Genomic DNA, 18599 nt, shown 5'->3' on the forward strand with positions numbered 1-18599 from the left:
AAGGGATTTTCCAGTTTTCACTGTTAGGATTTTTTCTGCTAATAGTCCCATACTTTGCTACTTTGACATGTCCTCCTATCTCAGGAGCCCACAGGGAGCTCTGGACAGTGTCAATACTCTGAGGTATTGTGGGAAATTCTATGCTCACTTTTCCTTTGTCCCTTCTTGCCTGCCTCTCTTGCCCCGAGGTCTTATCTTGTCCCCTGGTAGGTATGTTAAGTGCTCTGCCAGCCGGCCTGTGTGCCTGGCCTGTTTTTTCTCACTGCCAGTACCTCTTAGATTCCAATTCCAAACATGGTATCCGTCTGGGGTCACCCTTTCTTCCGGTGCCAAAAGAGAACACATTCCAAATGGAACACAAGTGTCCCTCCCATGCTGGGCTCTCCTCAGTCTGCTTGGGAACAACAGAGAGCAGGATGTGGCCGCTTCATCTCACACTGCCGAAGTTTTCAGTCCCATAATCTTACCTTTCCCTCGGGACAATATAGATTTTTCTGCTAAGAACCAAATTTGAAGACTGTCCTAAGAAACCTGGAGCTAAGGAAGCTTGCCAGAGCTCTGCAGGGAGAGCCCGAGCCTTGCTGAAGGGAGAGAGAGAGAGAAAGAGGAAAGTTTTTAAATTCTTCATGAATTGTACTATGTTCTGCCATTCTTTCCCAAAGCCACCAGAAGCATTCCTCCTAGAAAAAGTGGAGCTGGAGGTGAGAAGACACCTAGAAGGACGGATTCATTCCTTTTCTGTGTTTCTTATGTGCGGACAGTATTAGAGCCCGGCAAGGCTTTGAGACATCCCAAAGATGAGCGCCAACAGCATTAGGGGGCCAGTGTGCATTAGCTGGAAGCAGGAAATGGAAGGGGCTATGTACCACCTAGCCAACTGCATCTTGCTCCTGGGCTTCATGGGGGGCAGTGGGGTATATGGATGCTTCTTCCTTTTTGGCTTCTTGGGCACAGGCTACCTGTGCTGTGTGCTGTGGGGCTGGTTCACTGCCTGTGGCCTGGACATTGTCCTTTGGAGCTTCCTGCTGGCAGTGGCCTGCGTGCTCCAGCTGGCATACCTGGTCTACCGGCTGCGCGAGGACACCTTCCCCGAGGAGTTCAGCCTCCTCTACAAGACGCTGTGCCTGCCTCTGCAGGTGCCCCTGCCGACATACAAGGAGATTGTTCACTGCTGCGAGGAGCAGGTCTTCACTCTGGCCACTGAGCAGACCTATGCTGTGGAGGGTGAGACACCCATCAACCGCCTGTCCCTGCTGCTCTCTGGCCGGTAAGCTACTCTGCTCATTCCCTGAATTTCTTTCCCCAGCCCACACTTCTCATTTCCTAGTGTGTCCTGTTCCATTGTATGTCCCTTTCCATTGAGGGAAGGTGTGGCAAGTCAAACAAAACAGAGTTTTCTAAGAGTGGGTTTGCTTCCTCTGTCTTGTTATTTTCTAAGAGGAAACCAGATAATGAGGCAGCGTCTTGGTGGGCAGGAATGATTGTGTGTGCACTGGCTGCTAGGAGGTGTAGGGTGTTTCTTGAACTCCGGCCTTAAATGACCCCGTGCCTACATACACACACCAGTGTGTCATGCCTAAGCTAAAGCAGTATCTCCATGAGCTTTGGAAAACTGAATATTTCAATGAGGTTAATTTGTTCCATAGGCATTTGCTAAGCACCAGCTCTTTCAGGGAACAATGCCTGAAACAGAGGAGGTTTCCCATAACCCCTGTTCCCTGCCAGGGCATCAAGGAAACAGCCCCACTTGTGTTTGGGATATCTGTATACAGACAGGTTGGGAGAGGGACTTAACCCTTGTTCACTTTTCCATTCCCGGTTGTTGAGATTCTTGCAGACCAAGAAGTTAAGTACAGTACTGTCAATCTGAGGGCCCAATAATAAGAGAAGAGTAGTGATGCTCACACGTGTCTCGTGGAGAATTTGGTGGAGACACCCACCTCTTTGGAAGAAGACTGATAATCAGACATTGGCAGAAATGGTCTTAGTCAGAATCAGTGTATGCCCAGCTGACCTGGATGTGAATGTTGGCCATTGATATTTTAGGAGAAAATATCGTGGGGCTCTGTACCATACATTTGGTAGGCAGTTGTGGATTCTTTGAAATATTGCCCAAGTGGCACTTGTGTAACCCTCACCCAATCCCCCCCCACCCCAAATGGCTTTCTTGAGACCAGGAGAATGTAGTAGAAAAGGTAAAATGGTAATCAGAAGGCTCTGATTCCAAGAAAAGCAAAACAAAACAAGATTGCCAACTGCACAGGAAAAAAAGTTTGATGACGATAATGGTACTACAACTACCGCTAATATGAATAATACACATTTGTGTATTAATTTTTAGAATCCAAAATGTTGTATCTATATGTTTTATTTTTAGACTCAGAAGTCCTGGGTTGAGTGAGCTATGAGGAGAGACATTTTGTGGGGAGACATTTCATTTCATTTATGAGTGAACTGAAAGTGTAAACAAATGCAATTATTTGTAAACAAATGTACGTGCAAATACAGATACTTTATGACTATTGCCAAAATGTTTGCCACCTACAGGTCCATGCTTAAAATAAAGACAATTTAGGGAACTTGCTCATTCATGAGATGCATGATGTTATTTGCCTCTTGTAGCTCCAATGTTGAAAGGAGGGAACTGAGGCCAGCAGAAGTGCCCCCTCCGCCGTATGGTGCTCATTCCCTGGAAGCATATTACAGTTATTGTACGGTTTAGGTATCTAATACGTGATAGATTTACCATGAACTTATAGAAGACCACTACCCTGTGAAGGGCAGAACTGGGCTTACCCTCAGTGTAGCTTTTCCTAGTATACTTAGCATCAAAAACCTGAGTCAAAAATTAGATAATTTTGATTTTTTTTTTCATGCTTTTCAAGGTCTGGAGTAAGAGTTTTGTTATTGTTCTTGTTTTGTTATCTTTCAAAGTCATCCTGTCTCAGCTTTGCTAAGTTGGACACAGGAAGAAGAGGCCTCTAGTCTATGAATGGGCTCTAGTTTTAAAGGAGCATCGCTGTGCCATGGGCTGGTTACAGTGAGGAACCAAACACCTCAAAGTAGCAGACAGCTCCGTGCCAGGAAGTGGGGCCTCCTGTGCAGGCCTTCCTGTCGCACATGCAGGCCATTATCTGGAGACCTTTGTTCAAAGCTCAGCAGCCTTTTTTGTTTTATTTTAATAAGGACAGTCAGTCCCTTTCAAGACTCAAAGAGACAAAGTGATTTCCTCAAAGTCTGTTATCTTGTTAAGCTGTGCTTACTTTTGGACAGTTTCTCTCGTATAAAATTCAAAACACAGACTCCCCTGTGTACAGCTTCCTGAACAGGTAACTAACTGTCTAAGCTATTCATATAGGAGGAAATTACCCATCATCCAGGAGATTAAGGAGGAAGAAGAGACAAATGATAAAGGACACTATACTAATTTAAATGGCTTCAGTGAGCTGGGCAGGCTCATTAGATGTTAACTCTCAAAGATGTTCTCACTCCTTGGTGGCTTGCCTGCGTCGCCAGGTTCCTCACCTGAGGAGTTATGGGAGGGACTGATATATGCTCCAGCAGCTTCATTCACTCCTCTTGTCTTCCTTTCTTAGAGAAGCTTTTCATTGAGGTTTTGATCCCCTTTTATGGTGACACAAGTGTTTATTCATTGGTTCATTCATTCCTTTGTTCCTTCCTTCCTTCCTTCTTTCCTTCCTTCCATTCTTCCTTTCCCCTTCCACAAATATTTATTAAGAGTGCTAGGGATTAGGGATCCAGTGCTAAACATGAAAAATATTGTCCAGGACGCATGGAGTTTGCAGTCTGTCAAGAAAGTCAATAATTAATGTTTGATGTAGTGGTTAATAATGAATATAGTATTTCCATGGAGGAGTGCAAAGTGCAACGAGAGCAGGTAACTGGTGGATCTAACTTTTCTGGGGAGGTCAGACAAGATTTCTTGAAGGAAGGAATGTTTAAGCTGAGACCCGAGGAGAAGAGGTCCACCTAGAGCTAGAATACGGAAAGACCCTGATGTAGGAGAACATGGCACTTCATTTTCTGCACTTCATTTTCTCTTGTATCCTTTCATTACTCATGCAAGTTCTGCCAGGCAGTCCATATATATTACCTGGTCTTGTAGGAGCAAGTGTTTTTCTGCCATCAGAAGCTATGGGCCAACTCCATCTTTAGCTTGGTTTGAGACCTACATCTCCTTCTGTCTTCTATCTTTAGGTTGTCAAATAATAGTGAATAGCTTATTAACTGGTGATGGTCTTTGGCAAATTCTATAGACATTTATGTGCTTTTACGAAGAGCAAGACTCAGGACTGCTAATATCCCATGGTCCAGAATTTAATCACATGGCCATACATAGCACCAAAAGAAATAGGGAAATGTAGACTTTAGCTGTGCAGCCACGTGCCCAGTTAAAACTCTAGTACCATGGAGGAAGAGAAAAACACAGATATTGGCAAACACACTGTCACACTGGATTTCCCAGATCTTTGTCCATTACCATCTAGCTCTGCTTCTCAAAATCCTTTTTATCTTTCAAAACTCAGCTCAAATGTCATCTCTGGGAAGTCTGCCACTCAAAGAGAAACAATCTCTCCCCCCGCCCCACACTTCTGTTCTACACTGGCACTTATCACGTTGACTTGCAGCCAGTTATTTATATGCCTGTGATTTCCACTAAATTGTGAAATCCTCAAAGGCAAGCACCAGCTTGTACCCATCTCTGCATTCCCAGACCTCCAGGAACACAGAAGGTGCTCCGTGAAAATTTGTTTAGCCAATAAAATCCAGAAGTAAGGGAAGCATAGCTCTCTCTAAATGGACAAGTTGTATCTTAGAGCTCTTTTTTATTCTTCCCCCTTTGCCTGATAGAAGCACTCCCTTGCCTGATAGAACTCACTTTAGAAGAGAAGTGGAAGATGAAAGTGAATTTTCTGGGGAAAAAACAAAGCCCATACTAGATTCTACCCTTTTCCCAGATGCAGCATCATGTTCAAAATATACTCACTGCCCCCAGGCATAGTCAGTGTTATGCCATCAATTCTAACAAGTTCTCACAGAATGCAGTCAAGTCCCCCTACTCTGCTGGGGCAAAGCACCAGGCTATGTGCCAGCCACAAGGATGCAAAGACAGTGAGTAGCATTAGGGAGGTTTCTAGCCCTGAGCTGTAGTCATGGGCAAGTCAAGAGCAGTTGTTTAACCTGTTGCTAGTGTGGAATAAGAATATTCATAAAATTAAAACAAATGTATGAACTAGGATTTCGGGCTGCAACCGCAGAAACCCACTCTAGCTAGATAAAGGGGAAAAGGGGGTCTTTATTTTAAAAGATACAAGGATTTCTCACTAAACTGAAGGAAAGCCATGCACTTGAGCCTCAGGTAGGACTAGAAACAAGAACATGTTCTACTAGGGCATTTTATGATTTCACACTTCTTTTCTCTGTGGCCCTTTGGGGTATATGCTTTTTTAAAGTCTGAGTTACATGATTAAAAAAAACAAATACAAGGTTTTAGTTCCTTAACAGAAGAATGTGTTAGTTTTGCCAATGCCTGATAGTTGTCCCTATCCAAGACATGAGTCACATTCACTCAATTCCAGTTCCAAATTCCCAGGGAAGGAGTTTGATTGGCTCAGCTTGGGTTAGGTTTTCACCCCAGGACCATCAACTAGACAGGGTGCATGGGATCTCACTGTCTAAAGACAGAAGCTGTTATTGTCACCTTATGGGTTGAGAAGGTAGGGAAGGGACAGTGCTAAAAGAATCCACTACCTCCTACCAAAAGCTCTGGTAATAGCATGGCTACATGGTATTGTGGTGAGAACACAGAATCTCAGTTCTGCCGCTTTACTTCTATGTCACCTTAAGCTCACTGCTCGACCTTTCTGAGCATCAGTTTCCTTAGCTGTAAGATACAGAAAAGAATAATCTACCCTGAAGTATTGTGAATATTATATAAAAGAACACTTGTAAAATGTCTAGCACACAGTCTGGCATGCAGTAGACTTGCCACTTTCTTCAAAGTCTGAAAAGTGGTTACAATGTGAGCACACGATGTAGAAAGCATGGCTGTTCGCGCAGCCTACTGGGAAGGAGGAAGGAGAAGTTACCCCAGGCTGAACCTCTAGGGCAGCGCTGTCCAGTAGAACTTTCTGTGATGACAGAAATGATCTATGCCTGTGTTGTACGATATGGTAGCCACAGGCCACATGTGGCTATTAAGCACATAAAATGTGATTAGTGTAACAGAGGAACTGAATTTTTAATTTTATTTAATTTGAATTAATGTAAATGTAAATTTAAATAGCCACTTGTGGCTAATGAAAGCAGAGCTCCAGAGCTGTGGTTTCCATCCCGGCTACACATTAGAATCACTCGGGAGATTTTAAAACTAATAATATCCACATCCCACCTACAGAGATTCATGTTTAATTGCTCTGGGATAAGGTGTTTTTTTAAAGCTCCCCTGGGGCTAAAACTCAGCAGCCTGGAATTCAGAACCACTGGTAAGGAGCAGGAGGAGGAAAATGAGGGCTCAAAAGTCTTGATGGGTTCCGTTTCTAAACTGCTTCCAAGTAGTAATCAGGATACTCCTGCTTTGGGTTTTACCGTGCTTTAGGCAAAAGATTTCTGCTGGTAGATTCATGTTAATCAGCAACACGTAACTTCAGCAAAGGGGATTTGGGCAGCCATTTCCCTTTTCCCACATGGTCTCTTCTCTCCCTCTGCCAGGGTCCGTGTGAGCCAGGATGGGCAGTTTCTGCACTACATCTTTCCATACCAGTTCATGGACTCCCCCGAATGGGAATCGCTGCAGCCCTCTGAGGAGGGCGTGTTCCAGGTAATAGGGAGCCCCATGGCAGCACTGCCTCACCCGCCCCGCTGCACACCAGCGACGTCCGTACCTCCGTCTTTCCCCTCTCACGTCTGTCCTTTGCACCACTGCCAATATGATGCCAGAGGAAGGAGCACGCTTCCTCCGTGGAAAGAGTGCCTGGGCCCTGGCGCAGGTGGGATGGGATAAGGAGGTGCTGACCTCTGACAGGTGGGTCATGCCTAAAACCTTTCCAGAAGACCCTCGTGACCACCAGATAAAAACCCACACTCCTTAGTGGGTAACTTCAACCCTTCGGTGATCTCCAGTCCCCCTCTCTCCCGCACTCATCTTTTGCCCATGCTAGCCATGCTGAACTACTTATACTTCCCTAAACACACCACACTGTTTTGCAACTCCATGCCTTGGTGTCTACTATCCCTTCTTTCTGAAATGCATTTCCCCTTCTAGATGAGACCATGGCACCTCATTTCCTCTGTGAAGCCTGCCCAGCTCAACCTCACCAACTTCCACCCCACTGCTTAGTGTCCCTGCCTGTGTGCCTGTTCTATTCCTTTTACTTATGTTGACTGGTGCACATACTGCTCTCTGTTGTAATGATCCGTTTTCCTTTCTGTCTTCTGCACAGTCAATCTTTGAAGTAAAAATCTGGGCTTTTCCCTCTCTCTATCACTGGGCTCCAAAGGACAGTACCTGGAACACAGTAGGTGTTCAGTAAAGGTTTGCTGAACTGGCTTGCCATTGAGCAGGTGGTGTCTCAGAGGACGTTATAGTGCACTCACGTACGCACTCCACGGTGGGAGCCTGGCTGCTTGGTCCCTATTCTCTTCCCTGCCAATGCTTCAGGCTTTGATTACTTTCTTTGTAGTTCTCATTTATTGAATGGCTAGCATGTGGCAGGCACTACGTCTTATACTGCCTCATTGATTCTCACAACAACTCTATGGGTTGGATATTATTATTACTCCATTTAACAGATGAGGAAACTAAGGTCCCAAAGCATCAAGTAACTTGCCCAAGGTCTTCAGTTATAAAGCAGCAAAACCAAATTGCCTAGATCTAGTATTTCTATTCTTTATTAAAATGAGAGGGCCACCAGAACAGTGGAGTTCACACACACACACACACACACACGTTCTCTCTCTGTCTCTCTCTCACTCTCACCCACCCTTATAGGGACACCCGTGTCCAGATAGTTTGCTGGAACTGGGTTCCATGTGTCTCCTACTACTTCTGTCAAAGAGTCCCTCAAGCCAACATATGAGCCAACCCCGGAACAGACGCATGCCAGGCAGTGCCACCTGGCTGGGCCTCCTTCCGCCCCCACCCTGACACTTGGCTCTGTGATGATGGAGCCTGAGAGACAGTCCTGATCCCACTGCCAGGGCCACCAGCTGCAGACCCCCTTAAATCATGTTCCTAATCCCCCACCCCCATGCACACTCTCTACCTAGCCCAGAAATCTCCTTCAGGAGCTCCCTCAGGGCCATGAGGACCTCCAGGAGGGCTGAGTCAGGTCCTGAGCCAGCTGGACCAGGGCTCTGTTTCTGACACTGACACAGAGGAACAGGTGGTGGGTAAGCTGGGCGTCCTCCCCCAAGTTATGCTCAAAGGGAAGGGCTGTAACCCCAGATGTCCTCTTAGCCTGGAATGTAGGTTTGGTCATATTCCTCTCATTTATATTTTTAGTGTGCACCTCCTTTAGGAGCAGTGAGATCCACACGTTTGCTATTGGCTGTGTAAAGTCCCATTTCCTCTTTGCAAATGTCAAGTGTTGTCCCAAGTTATAAGTTCATCCTGTCCTTGCCTTTTGCCATTACATAGCCTTTGTTGATTGAGAGAGCAATCCACAGTGACTGCCTAAATCGTAATTCACATTGTGTTTCACACAAATCAATCAAATTCCATCACACCTCTCAACAATTCAGTTAAATCAAAATTTATTGACTGCTCAGCACTGTGACACTCATTAATTACCAAAAATACAGCACAGGAGAGATCACACATTAGATAGCATCATTATTTCTCTAATCTGCATCCTGGTTTACTGGATCTAAATCCTATTTACATATGTTATTTCATTTAATCTATTCAACCAAACTCTGAGGTGAGTATTAAAGAGAAAGCTAAATACTTGATAAAATTTTATAAAAGACCTGTGTGTGTGTGTGTGTGAGAGAGAGAGAGAGAGAGAAAGAGAGAGAGAACCAATCAAGAAGTAGATTTCCAGAATACCTTTGGGGAAGGATTTTATCCAGGACATGAGAAATTGACATTAGGTTGTTTTGCAACATACAAGATTGTTAGTCTTCACTTGACTCATTTATTCATTTCAGTAGTATTTATTGAGCACTTATTATATACCAGGCACTATTAAAGGTGCTTGGAATATATCAGTGAACAGAGAAGATGAAGATCCCTGCCCTCATGCAATTTACATTCTAGTAGGGGAGACAAAAAATGAGCCATAGGCATAATGAATAAGTAAAGTGCACAATATGTTAGAGAATAGTAACTGCTAGTTAAAAAAACAACAACATAGAGTAGTGTAAGGGGATATGGTTGCAATTTTTAATAGGGTGGTCCTTGTTGGAAGTCCCTGTTGAGTAGATGCATTTGAGCAAAAACCTGAGAGAAGTGGCAGTGTAAACTCTGTGAATGTCTGGGGAAGAGCATTTCAGACAGAGGAAAAGAGCCAGTGCAAAGGCCCTGAGGTGAGGCTAGTGTGTTTGAGGTACAGAAAGGACAGTGTGCCTGGAACAGAGAGAGGAAGAGAAGAGAATAGCAGAAGAGGAAGTTGGAGAGGTGACAGGGAGCCAGGTCATATGGGGCCAGAACACATATTATCTAGATAGAGCCAAAAAGATTTCCTGATGGGTTGGATGTAGTGTGTGAGAGAAAGAGAGGATCAAGGAAGACTCTAAGGCTTTTGACTTAAGCAGCTGGGAGGATGAAGTTGCTATCAACTGAGGTAAGGAGGGCTGCAGGTAGAGCTGGTCTGGGGAGAATGGGAAGCTCCGTTTGGGATATGTTAGGTCTGCATCATCTGTGGACATTTAAATGGAGATGCTGCATAGGCAGTTGGATATTTGAGCCTGGAATTCAGGAATGAGATCTGGGCTTGAGACATAAATTTGAGAGTTGGTTATATACAGACGATATTTGAAGCCATCAGATTGGATAAGATCACCAAGTGAGTGAGTGTGGACAGAGAAGGGGGTTCAAGAATGGAACTCTGGGATACTGTAGTATTAAGAAGTTGGAGAGAAAAAAGGAAGCAGCAAAGGAGCCTGAAAAGGAGCAATCAGGAGATTGCACTGGGAGTGCATGGCATCCTGGGACCCAAGTGAACAAGGTGTGTCAAAGCGGAGGGGGCGATCGACAGGGTAGACTGCTGTGAACACTGACCGCCAGACCAACAACTTGGAGGTCATTGGTGACCTTAACAGGAGCAGCGTTTATGGACTAGTGGAGACAAAGCCTTATTGGTTTAGAAGAGTGAGAAGAGAGGAATTGGAGGCAGTAAGTATAGATGATTTTTTTCATGGAGTTTTGCTAAAAAAGGGAGCAAATTAATGGAGTGGTAGCTAGCTAGAGAAGTCAGGTAAAGAAAAAGAATATTTATTTTTTAAATTTTGTTTTATTTATTTTAAGATGGAAGAAGTAACAGCATGTTCATAAGAATACTCACAATCTTTGTGTTTGGCTTTAAGGACATTGTTTATATCCAGGTTAGCTCTTGCTCAACGCACTGGCTTCAAGTTTGGTACTCTGATTTCTTGTTTGGGAATTGTTAGTAAGTACATCTAAGGTAAGGCTATGGCAGATTGTGACAGCTCTTATACTTGCTGGACTGTAAGTAATGGACAGATCACATTACTTTCATAATTCTGTCTCATGAGGCAATATGCTCAGATTAAGTAATTTACCTGATGTCACACAGCTGGTAAAGAAGGAAAACTGACACTTGAAACCAGCTTTTGGCCTTGATAATGTAATTTAGGGTCCCTATTGCAGTGCTAACAATTAGTGGGGAAAAGCTGAGAGGGGGAAATGTATAAAGAAGTGGAGGACAGGTACAGCAGAGGGGAAGGAAGAGGAGAGCAGGGAAGTGGGAGATCTGGTAGGCAGTGCAGGAATTAAAAGGATTACATATAATCTCTAACAAAGAATGCTTGGAAAATCAACCCTACCTTTAATTTGATAATCAATATAAAGTACTTAACACAATGTCTGGCACACAGTCACCTCTCAATAAGTGTCAGCTGCTATCATCATCATCATCATCATCACCATCACTATCATCATTTCCACCATCTCCATCCACAAATATACATCGTGAGCCTTGCCAGCCCAAAATATTATGGTCAGTGAGATTGTAAAAAATTGTGTAACTCTGCACTCTTTTCCTGTACTATCCTAAGCATGTTTCCATTTCAGCCCTAGCTTTACTGTTCATCATTATTTTAACAAGGATTTTTCAAGCACCTACTGCATGCAGGGCACACATTATTGCTTATTTCAAGTATAATTTAGCTTTCCGGCATGGACACAGAGGGAATCCTCAGAAATTCCTAGATCAATAAATAAATGGAGAATAAGGTGCCCTTTGACTTTCTGCTCTTAAGAGTTTGTCTCCCTTGTTCCCTTTTTCCAACTTTAGTGATCAGATCCTTTTGGCCTAGGAAAAAGCAACCATGGACCTGTGCTCTATCCACATGATGCAGCTTAGCATACCTAATCAGAAGCTTTTTTTTCTAACTAAACTTCTTTCCAGCTCTTTTTGTGACCCTACCCCAATATATTATCCTTCTTCATTCTTAAAAAGAATAGTCATCAGCATTTCAACCTCTCTTCAGAACACTGGAAGACTCCTTCTTTCTTTGTCTCAAAATCACAAGTCTCAGAACCTTCTGCAGCCATTCAGGGTATCAGCCTCAGAGCCATAGACCTAGAGCCGAGGAAACGAGGTGTGGAAACTGAGGCTCCAGGAGGCGATAGCTGAGTGAGTGAATGGCTGATCCCAGGGCTCCTGACACAGGACATGCCCCCAGATCAGTGCACACAGTCAAAATCATTCACTGGACATGGCAAGGCCATGGCGCGTTTGGTCCCAGACAGCTGCTTCTATAAACATACAAACATTTGCCAGTGACTATATGTTTCTCTGTGCTCAGCATGGACAAATTTTCTAATTTAAACCTTTATTCTCTGTTCCTCACCCCCTCAGGTTACTCTGACTGCCGAGACTTCATGTAGCTACATTTCCTGGCCCCGGAAAAGTCTCCATCTTCTTCTGACCAAAGAGCGATACATCTCCTGCCTCTTCTCGGCTCTGCTGGGCTATGACATCTCAGAGAAGCTCTACACTCTCAACGAGAAGCTCTTTGCTAAGTTTGGGCTGCGCTTTGACATCCGCCTCCCCAGCCTCTACCACATCCTGGGTCCCACTGCTCCAGATGCAGTGACAGAGTCTGAGAAGGATGATGAGGAAGTCCATGAGCCGGCCATGTCCCCTCCTCAGGCCATGCCCACATCTGTCCAGCAATCCGCCCCCTCCCCTCCCCCTCCAGCTGCCACCAGCCCATCTGCACCTCCTTCCCGAGCCAGGATGTCCAGGCCTGACAGCGGCGTCCTGGGTGAGGACTCCACCAGTCTGGTGCTGGAGGATTTTGAGGAGGTGTCAGGATCAGAGTCGTTTATGGATTATAGGAGTGATGGGGAGTACATGAGGTGAGGGGAGAACTAACATGGGCACAGTCACCAGCCCCGGATTCTGTGTAAGTACTCAGAAGGAAGCTGCCACTCATCCCTGCCAATAGCCAGCCTTAACCCAGCTTGTCAGGGCAAACAACTGTTTTATGGCGCATTTCCTCTCAGAGGACTCAGAGAAAGTGGCATTAACCCAACCTTGCAGATAGCAGCTCACTCCAAGTGCATGCAAGTCATGAAGAATTTTTAAAACTCATTGATTATTAACTGTAATTGCATTCTGGAAAGTGGACTGATTGACATTTTGAGCAGGCAGGAAGGTTGCTGCTAAATGTTTTTGCAAGTTTGTGCTAATAGCTAAGGCCACAGCTGGAGCTAAAGGGCGTTTTATTTGTGGCATGCATTCTAAAGGAAAAAGAATGCTGGCAGGGTTCTATTTCCCATTGATTGTCTTCTCAGCATAGAGTCAGTTCTGGAAAGCAGTTGTTATTTAGCCTGAACTGGACAGGTAGCTCTGCCAAAATCACATTTTTTAAAGAGGCTTGTGATTACAGGCTAATAATAGCTCTGGAAGGAAAATGTCCATATCTTGCTTTCCTTTTGCTGGGTGGACAATGAGTTTGTTGATCACTCAGGCAGAGGACTGGATACTGCTCTGACTGATTAAACATTACTGTGATCAGATATGTATATGGCAGCCTGGCTTTCCCCAGCAACCCACACCTGTGGGAGGCAGGATGGGTATGAATCTGGGAGGGCCTAACCATGCATGCAGGATTTCCCTCCTGGGAGAGTGGACAAAAAAGGCTGTACTCAGTAGTTCTGGGAAATTGCTTTCATGTTCCCCTGGCTGCTCTCGCAATGCTATGACATTTTTCTCTGGAACTCCACCCAACCATGATGGAGGCCTGGTGTTTCCTGGGGAAAATCCCATTGTTCCCAATTTGGAAGGCATTTCCAGGTGAGGAGCACTCTAAGGGACCCACCATTCTTTGGGAAGCACGAAAAAATTTCCTGAGAAACTAGCCCCGTGAGGAAGGCCTGCAGGGTATGCAAAGTGAATGCATGAATGTATATTTTGAAAAACAACTTATATAAATGAGGAAAGAGGCAAGAGAGGTGAATGATGAGAATAGCTATATGGTTTTATAGATATGGAATTTATAACTGTGGTACTAGTGCCCCTGGACCCATAGTTGAGTCGATTCTATCTAACAGCCAGGATCCCTTTGTTGACTTCCTCCGTATGCTCTGGCGACTCTCTTCACCCTTTTCCCATCGTGCTGCCATTCGCCTTCCTGCACATTCACGCCCGTGTGTGCATACAGTTAGGGTCTGTGGATCCCTGGCTTTGTCCAGCATGCCCACCCACATGCACTCCTTCTCAACTCACAGCAGGTCTCTGTTTTCTCGTGTTGTTCTTTCTGATTTTATTCTCTTTTCCTGGTTCTAGTTTTCTCTTCTTTCTTCTCTCTTTCTAACTTCTGCTCCATCCTTGGTTGCCTCAGTTCGCTGCTCTTGAGTGTCCCCTTTGTTCTTCTTCTCAGTTCATTTCTGCCTCTCCATTTGTCCTCTGTATCTTCTCACATTTTATTGTTCATATATTATCTCTCCTATTACCCTCTCTTTTTTTCCCCCACTCTCCTGCCTTGCTTTATCGCTTCATCCTAAACCACCCTGTACCCCCATCTTATTAGTTTTTAATCTTAACTCTTCCAAGGTCAGTACCTTTCCCATTTAGTTGAAGGTGTGAAAACTTTAGGGATGTTTCCCAAGTGTTAGGAGGCAGGCAGCATGGTAAATAAGAAGGAGACCAGGAGTGGTAGCCTAAAGTCCTGGCTTCTATGTCTGGCTCTGTTACTAATCAAATATGTAACTTTTTGCAAACCATACAACCTCACTGACCCTTGCTTTCTTCGTTTGAGTTTGTTGAACCAGCTGTCCCCAAAAGCCCTCTTGGATTGATGTGAGAAGGCAAAGGATGAGTTTTTCAGGGGAGGAAAAGAGAAGCAGTTAGCGGTGCAATGGACACAAGTCCTGGGATATCTGAATGTCTTTCAGAAAGAACTTTCTGCTATATTTCACTATGATTTTGCTGGTGACTTGGGACTGTCCTCCCTCATGGTGGTGGGTCCTGCTTGACTAGAAGTTCCCCTCCATTTGTACCTGTGAATAATCTATCACCTACCACGTGATTACAGTGCAGACATTTTATGGGGAAAGAGGTCACAACTCAGTCTCCCAGTCCTCAACCCTTAATACTATCATATGAAATGCCTCTTTCCAAATTCAGCCTTTTCTGAAACTCAGTGAGAAAACTGCTAATGTAACTCACTTTCTAAAATATTGGCATTTGTAATATAAAGAAAGTAGGTTTTTGATGTTTGTTCAAAAGTAATAGAAGGAAAGAAAAAATATATTATTTACTTTTCAAACCATAGAATTTTCAAAACAACTTGAAAACATGATCAAATTGGCTAAATTTCAGATGGTTTTCAGTTTAGTCTGTGATAATGGAATAATTTAACCTGAGATCTTTTTCTGGAATTGTGTTTTTAGATGTTTGGTCCAACTTATTTATCATCAGACTCCTTATAAGGTTATTACTGTAATGAATAAGCATATTCCCTTATGACTGGTAGTAATTTACTATCATTCCTTCATAAAGTAGGGCACAATTCACCATCGATTTTCTGGCTCTTTAGTTACTGAAATTTTAAGCTCATTGCTATTTGTCCCAGCACTGCACTTGCGTAAGAGGCATGAAGTTGGCTGAATTCTGCATCATTAGGAATGACACAGCTTCATCACATTGACACCAGTGCTTGCCTCTCACACCAGTCCAATTTAAGACCAACTAAAAATAGAGCTTCCTCTGGAGCTCTTTTTTGAAGACAGTACATTTTTTAGTGTGATGGTGCCCAAAATTGAACTGAAAATGGGTTCTGCTTCTTTTAACAGGTAAAGCGGTGCCTCAGGATCATGGCTTCATGCTGGGTCTTCCCACTGGACCCCACATCATCCTGCCTTCACTAGAATTTTTCAGTTTAATTCTATGGGCATTCTCCATGGTGTTCCATTCTGTGTCTTACTTGTAGGAGATTCTCAATGAATGAGGAACTTATCTTTTAGAAATGCATCTCTGGGTTAGATAATAAGTCCACTATCACAGACTAAATTGAAAGCTGTCTGAAACTTGGCAAATTTTTATTTTGTTTTCACGTTGTTCTGAAAACTGTGGTTTGGAAAGTAAAAACTATGTATTGTTTCTTTTCTATTATTTAAATTAAAAAATGATAGATTACAATATGGAGGCCACTTGTGATCAGAGAAGGATCCCAGGACCAGGACACAGTACCAAGGGCCAGAGAACCAATTTAGCAAACATTTACTAACTATCTAGTATCTATTTCAGGCACTGAGCTAGGTAATCACATGATAAATAACTGAAAGAATTAAAGATGTTTAATATGCAAGAAAAGGGCAAATGGTAATATTTTCAAATTTTAAAAACAATGGGAATTAGAATTTGATTTAATTCGGTGTGGTTCTTGTGGGCAGAAATTGAATTAAAGACTGAAAGTTATAAAGAGAAGGATTTTAGCTTAGTATTAATAATGGATTACTCCTGGGGTAGTGAGTTACTCGTCATTGGAAGAGTTCAAGCTGGAACCAGAAGAAATCTCAGAGATTTTACAAGTGATTCAGACTCTGGGTAAAGGATGCCTTAGGTTATTTCTATTAAGGTACCTCCAACTCTATGATTCTGTGGTTCTAAGAGCTGGACTCTAGTCCTGCCACTTAACTACCATCAAGAGTCGGTTCCTTATCTGCAGAACAGGACTGATACGCCCCTGTCTACCTTACCAGGTTTCTCTGAGGAGTAATTGAGACGAAGTATGTAAAGCCAGTTTGTGAATTATAAAGCACTAGTTAAATGTGTAACATGTTTAAAGGCTGTTGTGTGTACAATTGTTTAGCAGTCTCTCTCTCTCTATCCCTCGCCCCCAACTCACCCCGCAAAGAGAAAGATGATGTTCCTTATTTCCTCCACTCCAGTTTGGCTTTTCAGGGAAGGTGGCGGCTGGCAGAATCCCCCTGACAACAAAAGGAGTAGCAAAAAGGTGGAGGTGTAAAGAAAACACGTGCTAGCGCCTTAGCCCCTGAATGACTGAGGGCTGCACCCCAGTCTTCTTTCCCTTATTTGTTCAGGTGGAGACAGAGTACAGTCACACTGTAATCAGGCTCCTTCCCTCAGAAGTGGCTGTAGGTGCTTTGACAGCTCTAAGTGCTGGTAAATAGTATTTTTCTCACAGAACCACTGGAAAGATTCCTGGGCCAGAAAACGTGCTCTTCAAAGTGGCATGGCCAGAGCCGTGGTCTAGGTGGTAGTGACACCTCTGCCTGCCACAGGTTTCGTGTGTCAGTCAGGTAGGTTAGAGGCAGAAGTTCCCTCCCTGCCCTTTGGATCACAGCAGCCTTGGGGTACCACTGCTGTTCCCCGGTCATTCTTCTACTTCTTTTTACAGGCCTCATTTTCCCACCCCTCTTTTTGTAAAAATAAAAGTCAAGAGTCTCAAAAAACTTATCATTTTCAATACAGGGTTTTGATTTTTTATCAAACTCATTCAATAGGGTTCGATAAGAAGTAGAGTTCTTTAGATTGTTCATAGGAAGAGACAAAAGTTGGTCCCTTGGTCCCCTCACCTATAAAATGAGAGGATTGGACTAGATAACTTCAAAACTGAGTCGCCCTAATATTCTAGAATGAAATGATCCAAAGGTACAACTGCCCTGACCATGTCAGGCATTGTAGAGGAAAAAAAAAAAAACTGAAAAGATCCCTGTGAAGCTAGGCAAGCTATCTGGAGCCGTAGTGCTGAAATCCTCCCTCTTTTTCTTTCCACAGCTTCTAGAACTCCTCTGCAGAGCTACTCTCAAGTTATGTCCAGGGGACAGGCCCCTTTGGCTCCAATCCACACTCCTGAACTTTAAGGATCATTGGACTATCCTTCTCTCTCTGCCCAGTGCAGCCCTCTTCCACCATCACAGAACAGCCACTTGTAGACACACCCCTCTTCTCAGCCACTGGAGGCTCACGGGCCAGGTGGGAGTGGACACAGAAGGTGCCAGCTCCATAGCTACACTGAGGCCCCTGAGTGGCCTTGAGAAAGTCACTCTCACAAGCCTTCCCTCCAAAAGAAGGCATCCCAAAGTGCAAAAGTGCAGATTCCATCGTTTACTACCTGCAGAATCTTGGGCAAGTTCCATAAGCTCTCTGAGCCTCACCTGTAAAGCGGGGATTATAAAACCCACCTCACAGGGTTGTTGTGAGGATCAAACGAGTTGATTTAGGTAAAGCACCTAGGACATGGCATGGCACCCAGTAAGCACTCAATAAATCACTCAGCTCCCTTCCCTATGTTGTTTCTTTGAATTATCTGAAAGGGTCAATGGAGTCAGATAGCCAAGAAATTTCCACTGGTAGTTATTTTTTATTTTATAATTGAGATTCAATGTATGGAAGTCTAAATTTAAAAACCCAGTTTTCCCTTAGGCTTTTCAGTTCAACGTACAAATCTCTTATTCTATTGACAAACCTAGTATTAAATAATGATTTTTAAAGAGATTTTTACAAACTTAATTAGGTTTCCTTAAACATTTAAAAGTGGATTTATAAATCTAATATACTCTATTTTCTTTTTCCCTAAATATTTTAGCATATATTCCAGTTATTTATTGCTGTGTAATACCCATGCCTAAAACAATGACTTAAACTAGTCATAATAATTTATTTTGGTCATGAATATGGGTCTTGACGGGGCTTAGGGGGGTCTCACTCTGGGTTTTTTATTCTGTTGCAGTGAGCCGCTGGGGCTAGAATCATCTCAGAGCTTGCTTTATTCACCTATTTCGGACCTAATCTGAGAAGGCTCAAACACCTGAGGGCTGGAACAGCTGGAGATCTCTCTCGATAGTTTCTTCATTTTTGTTGCTGTGTGCTCTGTTGTATGAATACATCACTATTTATCCATTCTACTATTGATGGGCA

At 43.7% G+C, this 18599-nt stretch overlaps 1 protein-coding gene across 2 annotated transcripts; it reads left to right on the top strand.

Annotated features, from left to right (window-relative positions):
* The first annotated feature begins 363 nt into the window (after positions 1-363).
* POPDC2 (popeye domain containing 2) lies at positions 364-17965 on the top strand. Of its 2 annotated transcripts, XM_045540198.1 has the most exons (4): positions 370-1267; positions 6733-6841; positions 12066-12474; positions 17457-17965. In XM_045540198.1, exons 1-4 carry the CDS (start codon positions 798-800, stop codon positions 17540-17542), a joined length of 1074 nt encoding a protein of 357 aa, XP_045396154.1. In that variant the 5' UTR covers positions 370-797; the 3' UTR covers positions 17543-17965. The 2 variants fall into 2 exon arrangements, with proteins under 2 accessions (XP_045396153.1, XP_045396154.1); XM_045540197.1 differs by lacking the exon at positions 17457-17965 and having other exon boundaries at positions 364-1267; positions 12066-12615.
* Positions 17966-18599: the final 634 nt, after the last annotated feature.

This window comes from Lemur catta, chromosome 1, assembly GCF_020740605.2.
Source record: "Lemur catta isolate mLemCat1 chromosome 1, mLemCat1.pri, whole genome shotgun sequence".
Classification (NCBI taxonomy): Eukaryota; Metazoa; Chordata; class Mammalia; order Primates; family Lemuridae; genus Lemur; species Lemur catta.